Below are 10,029 nucleotides of genomic sequence, written 5' to 3'. Positions count from 1 at the left end.
CAAGGTCAGTTTCTCCTGATGGAAGATGATGATGAGTGGAGTCCCTCCGAAAGTGGCAGAGGGCCTGCTGGTTTCATTCCCAAGTATAAAGGACTCAGAGGGAGGTTTCACTAGGAGGGGTTCCAGGCTTGTGGATGACACTAGATTGCCCAACAACTAGAGTAGATGTATGGAATCAAACACAGAAAGACCTAGATAGGTGGGCACTATCAGGGGACTATCTGTGAAACGAGATTGGTGGTCCAGGGTCATCAGATGGGATGCACATTAAGCATACTGGTTCTGCAGTACACACCGTAGGACAAGGATGGAGAACCATGAAGCAAAATCACTGGTTGAGGGCAGCATGGCACAGTGGCACCAGAATGTTTGAGTGGCCACCAGAACCCCCCTTGAAGAGCCCGTTAGTCTGCAGCTGGGGAGCACATGGTGACCCCGTCCTTCCGACAGGAAACCCAGAGGTACACCCCAGAAAAGGGGCACAAGAGTGTGGCAAAGAGGGAGGGGATGGCTCCAGGGACTGGTAATATCAGATGGAGCTTTTCCCATCTGATCCCTGGGAAACTGTGGTGGTGCCCCAGACCTGCTGCTCCTATACAGGACAAACTAACTACATCCACATGGGACAGGCCCCTGTGGTACCAGAGAGCGGGGCAGGGGGGTGGCACATGGAGACTGAAGAGCGGTCTGGGTGCCCCTGATCCACCACTTCCAGGGGTGCCAGACGCTCCTGACTCCCTCATCACTGGGAGAAGGGTGGTGCCTCCCGATCCCCGCTGCAGGGGGTCGGAGGCGGGGAAGCCCCTCTCTCCCCAGCCCCATTGGAGCGGAGAGGCCCTGGGCTATACTAGTGCCGCCCCCGGAGCCCTTTCCCCGCCCCCCGCGTTGCCTGCCTGCGGCCCCTGCCGGCGCTCGCCCGGAGTCCGGGGAGGCGCGGTGCGATGTGCAGGGCGCAGGGGGATGCTGTGGCCGGGTGGCGCGGGCGGCGGCTGCCCGGGACCGTGCTGCTGCTGCTGGCTTACGTGGGCTACCTGCTGCTGGGCAGCACGGCGTTCTGGGCGCTGGAGGGGCCCGCCGAGCGCCAGTCGGCGCAGCAGCTGCTGCAGGGCAAGTGGGAGCTGCTGGGCAATTACACGTGCCTGAAGGGGCCGGCCCTGGAGGGTCTCATTCAGGTAGGGGGCTGAGGACACCCCCGGGAGGCGGGGGCAGAGGGTCTGGCGATCCCCTCCCAAAGGGAGGTGGCTGTGCGCTTCCCTCCGAAGGGGCAAGTAGCCATAGCCCCTGGGTGGGCATGTGGTTGTAGAGCCATAGAATATCAAGGTTGGAAGGGACCTCAGGAGGTCATCTAGTCCGACCCCCTGCTCAAGCAGGACCAACCCCCAACTGAGGAGTAGGGGGCAGCTGGGTGAGATGTTGAGTGAGTGGTGCCCCTTCCCTCGGGGAGCTCCAGGAGGAGCGGTACCAATGTGGCTGGCACTCAGGGGGCTTTGGGACTCTCTCTGCTTGAAGAGATCAGCGTGTCCGTCCCTTGGCTGGCAGGTGCCTATTTAGGACGCAGGCTCTTCCCTCAGATATCTTATCAATCAGCCTTTCTTGGAAAGCGTCTTCTTGAAGGTTTCTTTCTGTGTCCCGTTTTCCTTAGCCTCCTGCTGCCTGTTTGGCTTCGCTGAGCAATTAGCCCTTAAAGTCGGGGTAGTCAATTATTTTTGGTCAAGGTCCAAATTTCTTGCTCAGGGTGTAGTCAAGGTCTGGACTCCAGTGAAACATGTTTCACACCACAATAGCAATAATGATCATAAGTAAATAAAAAGATTTCGGGGTCTGTTCGAAAGTGTCTGGCCATCTGGATTTGGCCCACAGTTTGCCTATTGACTACCCCTGCTGCAGGGCCTGGCAGGGGGCAGTTTTGTTTAGCCATGTACTTGACTCTGTGGGACTAAACGGATGTGAATCACACCTTGTTTCAACATGTATTTTTCATCACCTTCCATCTGCTTACCAATGTGTAACTCACCCCCACCCCCCACCTCACCTGGGAGCTTGTCCCAGCGCTGGATTCCTGTGATGGACGGTGTGTCCTTAGGGAGCCCCGCTGGTTTCAGTCCATTCCACATGCTATCAGCTGGACTCTAGATTTGTAAATCTGCACATGAATTAGGCAGACCTGTCCAGTGCTAGTAATATCCTATGTATTCCCCAAATCATCAAGGCGGCAGTATTCCATTTTATACCTGTACAGAGTCTGTCATATTTAAAAGTCATTTTAAGTCTCTTAAAATCTAGCCATTTCATCCCTTCTTTTCTTAGATTGGTGTGTCATTTTACTTAATTTTGCTCCCCACGCCCCCATTTGCTTCTGACTGCTAAAAATATTGTTATTAATAAGTAGAGGTTTTGACATTTACAGTGACACTTTTAGGAACAATCTTTGAATTGTGGGGCTGCCCCAATCTTTAACATTTATTTTCCCCAGTATGTTTAAATTTAGCCATTCTGTCCCAGTAATTTTTCTCCAATTGTTTGTAACGTGTCTGTTCTCCAGGTATCTTTGGCCATATTTTCGTTATTACTATGATTCCTAAATATCTTTCTCCCCTCATTTATCCTGAGTAAACTGTCAGTCTTTAAGCCACCTGGCTTGGTAGAATAGAGATAGTGGTAGAATTTTTCATTGTAAGATCCTGGCCAGTTTTCTAAGGGCTAATTGCAGGTTGAATTGCTTCATTTTAACAGTGAATCAGAATGCATTACAGCATACGTTATCTTACCAGTGATAACGTCGTATAATAATTAATACGGAAACTTCTTTGCAGAGAGTTTAATTGGCGTCAAGTATCACTTTTTTCCAATTTTCTATTCATTATTTGAAAGAACAAGTGTCAAACAAGCCAATACAAAAAACATGCTTGTAAATGATGCTGAGGATATTTCCATAACAACTGTGCAATGCCTAAATAGGGCAAATATATTCTTGCTGAAAGCCCTCGGGGCCACACATGGGCAAAAAGGGGGCAGTTTTGGTTTTGCAGAACCTCTGCATCAGGCAGGTATTGGTTTGGAAAACCCAAAATCCAACCCAGGAGTGATTTGGATGCAAGGCCCACTTGACCTAAACATCTCTGTTTCAGGAGAGTGCAAGAGACTAGATAAGTGGTTCTTGTTTGGGCCCATCTCTGTTTCAGATAGGTGACTTGGGTTTTGCCAAACCAAATGTTTGTGGTGGTTTGGATGGTAGTGTCATCCTATCTGACCCCAGTGGGGTGTGGGTAAATCTTTGCATTTTTGTTTCATCTGTGCAAAAAACCCACCATCACAATTGAGCTTTGTTAAGAGTCTTAGCAGAGATTGTGAGGATTGACTTGGAGAAGGTAGCCGATAGGGAGGGGGTTTTTCAACCTTACTGACTAAGATCTAACAATATCCAGTGGCTATAAGTTGAAGTTAGATAAATTCAGCCTTGAAATGAGGTGCAATTTCGTAGCAGGAAGAAGCAGCAACACTGGAACAGCTCATCAGAGGAGATGGTGGACTCACCATGGCTTGTGGTCTTTAAGGTGAGATCAGATAACTTTCTGAGAGAAATCCTACAGCCAAGGGCAGCAGAGAGGTGGGGGGAGGTTGGGGTAGTTGGTCATGATGATCCCCTTTGGCCTAGGAGCTGTGAATCTATGAATCCAACTGTTCATCCCTCTCTCCATGTGCCAGGAACAGGAAGCTCTACCTTGCGCTTAACGTGCTCATAACACTTGCAGCTCTTCATTAAGACAATTACCATAACCAAACTTCATGCTTCAGGGTTTCAGCCAGTCACCTGCAGGGGTCTGGAAGGAATTTCACAATGCCTGACCCCTGTTCACAATTGGCCAGATGTATTCTTGGGAGGGATAGAGGGGTGTGTCACCTTTCTCTGAGGCATCAGGGATTGGCCACTGCTATACACAGTACATCAGATGGGGTGGACAAGTGCACTGAGGTGATGCAGAGAATCTGCTTTCTCAGATACTTGGCTGGTGTTGAGTCTTGCTCGCGTGATCAGGGTCAAACTGATTGCCAGATTTGGGTCAGGAAGCTATTTTCCCTCAAATGATATTGGCAGAGACCTTGGGGTTTTTTCCTCTTTCCTCTACAGTATGCAGCATGGATCGTCTAGAATCATTTCGGCATATCTCATGCAATCAATTACATTGGCCTCTATGCCTGTGGCACACAACAGTTTAGTCTCTTGAGGACTTGAAATATTTTAGTCTAATCCAAGGTATTGGCCTCAATATAGAGTAAATTTAATAGCCTGTGATACACAGGAGGTCTGACTAGATGATCCAATAGTCCCTCTGGCCTTAAATGCTGTGAAACACTATTATGCTGATTGTCCCGTTCTCTCACCACCAGAAGTGATAGACTGTAAGCTCTTTGGGGCAGGGACTGTCTTTTTATTATATGCAGTACAGTGAGTAGCACAATGGGGCCTTGATACCTTGATATCATCCACATTGTGTGCTAACTGTACAAACAACCCAGTGCAACATTTGAGTTGAGCTAATTAGCCAGAGGAAGTAGGAAATAAAGCTGATGAGTCCAGTTTTGCATTTCACAGTATATGCACAGTATATGCTCGACTTCAAAGTCTCACTCTTATCCTTGAGAGAAGAAGCAACATCTGGCAGATGTCAGTCCCTTTGCTCAAGACTGGATGGCGCTCCAGTACTACGGTGGTGAATGCAGTGTAGATAAGCAGCTATATAGAAGAGAAGAATTGCTGCATCCCACAATGGGTGCTGGGCGCTTTACAGAATCAAAGGCATGGCGTTTGCTCTGAGGAGCTTACAATGCAATTTTTAGATGAAGGAGAGTAACAAACAGTAATGGGGGATGGGAGAAGAAGGACAAAGTTTACCGTTAAAGGGATTAGTGATAAGCTAGTCACAGTGCCACAGAGAACCAAAAGGCCTTTCCAGTGTGTTTTTGCTGATTTGTTCTACCACGTGCAGTGAAAATGGGAGACCTACATTCTATTCTGAGCTCTGACTTCTCATTGTTCGCAGTGGTGCTGAAAGTAGTTTTGAAGCCAGCTCTGTCCTCCCTGTCTAGAGATTGGCCGCAACATGCAGTGAAGGAACTTACTGTATGGGCTACAGAGGACCTAGATGGGGAAGGAAGTAAAAGGGTTTTTTCTTACTCTTGTTGTAAAATTAGACTTCCTGCTACATGAAACCCTGGTCTGATCTTGAATAGCTCTCTATATTTTTTGTTTAATAGGTTTTCATGATGAGTTTAATGAAAATCCCAAACAAATCACACAAGAGCCCCCTTCTCTTCCAGTTCCTGTTGCAGTTTCCTTTGTGGCATTGCTTGGATACTGTGTGTGGTACATGCACACAAAAAACAAATAAAATGACTTGTTCCCTCAGTCATCTGTTCACCCACAGGTTACCTGGCAAAGTCATGATCGGGGTCCTATCTCACCATCATGTTGGTATTCTAGACACATAATTTGGTTACTTGCAAACTAGGAAAGAGCTGGACACAGTGGTTATGAAAAAGCAAAAGCAGTGACTGGGCTTTTTATTTACTTTGACATATTTCACAGTCTGTGAAGTTCTTTAGCATTGTTTATATACAAAGTTTTCTCTTTAGGGTTACCTCCAAACATTATTATTAACCGCATTTATTACGGTAGAGTCCTGGGGCTGACAGCGGATGGAGTCTAATTTTGCTACACGTTGTACAAACATATAATTTCATATCCTGTTTATTATGGTTATGCCTTGTAACTGACCAAGATTGGGGCTCTGTTGTGCTAGGCCAGGGGTCGACAACCTACAGCATGTGAGCTGGTTTTCAGTGGCACTCTCACTGCCCAGGTCCTGGCCACCGGTCCGAGGGGCTCTGCATTTTAATTTAATTTTAAATGAAGCTCCTTAAACATTTTAAAAACCTCATTTACTTTACATACAACAATAGTTTAGTTATATATTATAGACTTCTAGAAAGAGACCTTATAAAAACGTTAAAATGTATTACTGGCACGCGAAACCTTAAATTAGAGTGACTAAATGAAGACTAGGCACAGCACTGCTGAAGGGTTGCCGACCCATGTGCTAGGCGCTGTACAAACACAGTAGTAGGCTGTCTGTTCTGATGAGCTTAGTCTAAACAGACAAGACAGACACAGGGTGGGAGGAAAGGTAACATACATGTAGAGTGAGCAATGCAGTGTGGTGGTTGCAAATGTCATGTTAGTTCAGCGATTTTTTTTTAATTTTGTTATGTAAATCGTTCAGTGGAATGATGGGAGGAGCTAGATGGAAGGACAAAGGAAGGGAGGGACAGGAAGGGTTGGAGCAAACAGTCAAAGCACACAGGGGCAAGAACGTTCAGAAGCAGTCTGATGGCAACCATTTAGTTTCATAAATTAGGTAGTGTTCATAAAAGATGTTGGATTGACAGCCCTCGAGGCTAAAGTTTATTACATATCCCCAGAACAGGTGCAGCTTGGACAACAGCAGTGCAGGCTTTGTCCACATGCTACTCCCTTCCAAAGTGTCTCTGCTGTACCCTGGAGAGACCACTTCTCAGGAGGGGAAGCAAGTGCAGTGTCCTCAGTCTCTTTAATCCTTGGCCATACTTCTGAGACTATAATCAAAGGTGCTGTGTGTGATGTGGACAGCTGATCACAAGGAACTGGACTGAAAGCATCAGCTCATGTTGCACAAAGCACCAGTTTGCCAATAGATAGTAACAGCTTTGGTTGATGTGTTCAGACAGATGGCTTAGATGAGAGAGGCTCTGTAATCAGGAGAGGATGGCTTAGGTGGCTAAGCCTGGTGTTATATAAACTATTATTTGCTTTCCGGTCCCCTTGATTGTTTTCATTCTGTTGAAAGTGTATTCACCACCTTTTCCAATCTCGTCAGGCTCCTCTTCTCCCTTCTTCTGCACTACATTTCTCAGCACAAGACAAGCACTGATGCAATGAAGCTGGGTTGTGTTTTTGGATCTAATATATCAGAATCCTGGAGCCCACCCATGCACCTCCCACAGTTGTTTATTTCTGATCTAGAGTTGTTCCATATGCACACCCAACTACCCACCACGCCAATCACACACACATGAATCAGACATACATTTTTAAAGACTGGGACATCATAGCTAAGAAGAAGGTTTCTGTAAAGAGCTATTCAACCTAAAGCTCCAGATCTAAACATCCCGAACTTTGAAGAAGCCTAGTTTTCTTTCCGGCTTTAAGAACACCTAACAAACCTTCTTTCATTTGTGGTATACAAGAAAATATATCCCTCAGCGGCTGTTCGCCACATAGGCTGGATGCGTCGCTGTGCCTGAGCTGAACTGGTTATCCAGACTCTCTCACTCCCTTTGCTGTGATGTATGCCAGGATTGTGGACTCCGCTGTAGCTGCAGTTGTTGATCTTCTTCAAAGACCCTGGAATATGTAATACACTTAGACTTCTGTCAGGTGTTTGACTTGGTACCACACGACATTTTGATTAAAAAACTAGAATGATATAAAACAAACACGGTGCACATTAAATGGATTTAAAACTGGCTAACTGACGGGTCTCAAAATATAATTGTCATTGGGTTGATGTGTTTCAAGTAGATTCCTGCAATCAGGGCTTTGGAGCGGAGCCCAGAGCTGGAGCACAGACCAGTAGGTTTTATGCCTGGAGCTGGAGTGGAGCAATTCAAATATCTGATTTCTCCAAATCCCCACCTGCAATGATCAGTTCTTATCCCTACACTATTTAACATATTTATCAATGACCTGGAAGAAAACGTAAAATAACTGATGCATTTTGCAGATGACACAAAAATTGTGGAGTAGTGAATAGTGAAGAGGCACGTCACTAATACAGGCTGATCTGGATCATTTGGTAAACTGGGCGCAAGCAAGCAATATGTATTTTAATATGACTCATTGTAAATGTGTACACCTAGGAACAAAGAATGGAGGCCATAGTTACAGGATGGAGGACTCTGTCCTGGAAAGAAGTGACTCTGAAAAAGATTTGGGAGGTTGTGATGAATAATCAGCTGAACGTGAGCTCCCAGTATGACACTGTGGTCAAAAGAATTAGTATGATCTTTGGGTGCATTAACAGGGGAATCTTAAGTAGGAGTAGAGAGGTTATTTTACCTCTGTATCTGGCAGTGGTGTGGCCACTGCTGGAATACTATGTTCAGCTCTAGTGTCCACAGTACAAGAAGAATGTTGATAAATTGGAGAGATTCAGCGAAAAACCTCAAGAATGGTTAAAGAATTAGAAACCATTCAGTGATAGACTGAAGGTGCTCAATCTATTTAGCTTAACAAAAAGAAAGTTAAGCGGCGAGTTGATTACAGTCTATAACAGGGGTAGGCAAAATTGTATGATGGGCCATGAATGCTCATGAAATTGGGGGTTGGGTGTGGGAGGAGGTGAGGGCTCCAGCTGGGGATGCAGGCTCTGTGGTAGATCTAGAAATGAGGAGTTCAGTGTGCGAGAAGAGGCTCCAGGCTGGGGCATGGGGTTGTGGTGCGGGGGGGGGGAAGGGCTCCAGCTGGGGGTGCAGGCTCTGGGGATGAGGGTTTGGGGTGCAGCAGGGTGCTCTGGACTGGGACCAAGGGGTTTGTTGGGCAGAAGGGGGATCAAGGCAGAGGGTTAGGGCATGGTAGGGGGTCAGGGGTGCAGGCTCTGGGCGGCGCTTACCTCAAGCAGCTTCCAGAAGCAGCGGCATGTCCCCATTCTGGCTCCTATGCGGTGGCACGGCCAGGCAGTTCTGCATGCTGCCCAATCCGCAGGCACTGCCCCTGCAGCTCCCATTGGCCGTGGTTCCTGGCCAATGGGAGCAGCAGGGAGGGTACTTGGGGCGGGGGGCAGCATGCAGAGCCCCTTGGCTGCCCCTACATGTAGGAGATGGGGGGGACATGCTGCTGCTTCCAGGAGCCGTGCAGAGCCACGGTACAAACGGAGCAGGGCAAACCCCTGACCCGGCTCCCCGATGGGTGCTTGAGGGCCAGATTAAAATGTCTGAAAAGCCAGATGCGGTGCCTGGGCCGTAGTTTGCCCACCCCTGGACTATAAGTACCTACATGGGGAACAAATATTTAATAATGGGCTCTTCAGTTAGCAGAGAAAGGTATAAAGTGATCTGATGGCTGGAAGTTGAAGCTAGACCAATTCAGACTGGAAATAAAGTGTAAAATTTTAACACTCAGAGTAATTAACCATTGGGCCAATTTACCAAGGGTTGTGGTGGAGTCTCCATCACTGGCAGTTTTGAAAATCAAGACTGGATGTTTTTCTAAAAGATGGGATCTAGGAGTTTTGGGGGGGAAGTTCCATGGCCTGTGCTATACAGGAGGTCAGACTAGATGATCACAATGGTCATTTCTGGTCTGAGAATCTATGAATTGGAATCCCAGCCAGGGGGCCTGGAGCTTCCTTGTTTGCAGCCTTGCTCCAATGTTGTAAATATGTGATTTCCTAGTGGGGTCACTAGGATAATTCCCATTTCTCCCCCTCCCTCATCTCTTTGCCCCCAACCCCTCTCATGTCATACAATGTCGTCCTAATACCTTATTGCAGCTGTTTCCTGTATTTATTGAATTGGCCTGCCCAGTCCCTAGCATTGCAGCAGTGCCGTGTTCTTTGAAACATGTTAATTACACAAACCATGATAGAGAAGGAGAAAATCAAAGAAGACGTAAATAAAATAAATAGATCTTCCCTCCTTCCTTGAATCTCACCAGACTGGAGCACTGTGGATCTGTGAAAAGGAGTTTGGAAAAGGCAGTCATAGACTCACAGTAGCTGGTGCAAGCACCACCTCTGCCCATTCCTTCAGTGCTTTCTTCTTAGTAACAAGCATCCCTTTCTTCTCTGGGCTGAGCTACAGCCAATTCACTTTCATTCAGATCCCTAGCTTGGTGTGGCACTGGGAGAGCAATGAAGCTGTTCATTAAAAAGCTCATTAATAGTGAGGATTATTTATACATTAATGAGAATGCAGCCTAGTGCACCTGGAATT

General features: G+C 46.9%; 1 protein-coding gene across 1 annotated transcript in view; it reads left to right on the top strand.

The window, feature by feature from the left end:
• The first annotated feature begins 941 nt into the window (after positions 1-941).
• Positions 942-10,029, top strand: part of KCNK17 (potassium two pore domain channel subfamily K member 17) — a 49,225-nt gene continuing 40,137 nt past the window's right edge. Inside the window, exon 1 of the mRNA XM_032790184.2 lies at positions 942-1,172. Coding sequence (XP_032646075.1) covers positions 942-1,172 — 231 coding nt within the window. The remainder of the gene's footprint in view (positions 1,173-10,029) is intronic.

The sequence above is a fragment of the Chelonoidis abingdonii genome, chromosome 3 (genome assembly GCF_003597395.2).
Source record: "Chelonoidis abingdonii isolate Lonesome George chromosome 3, CheloAbing_2.0, whole genome shotgun sequence".
Taxonomy (NCBI): domain Eukaryota; kingdom Metazoa; phylum Chordata; order Testudines; family Testudinidae; genus Chelonoidis; species Chelonoidis abingdonii.
This window is presented reverse-complemented; position numbering and strand designations above follow the sequence as displayed.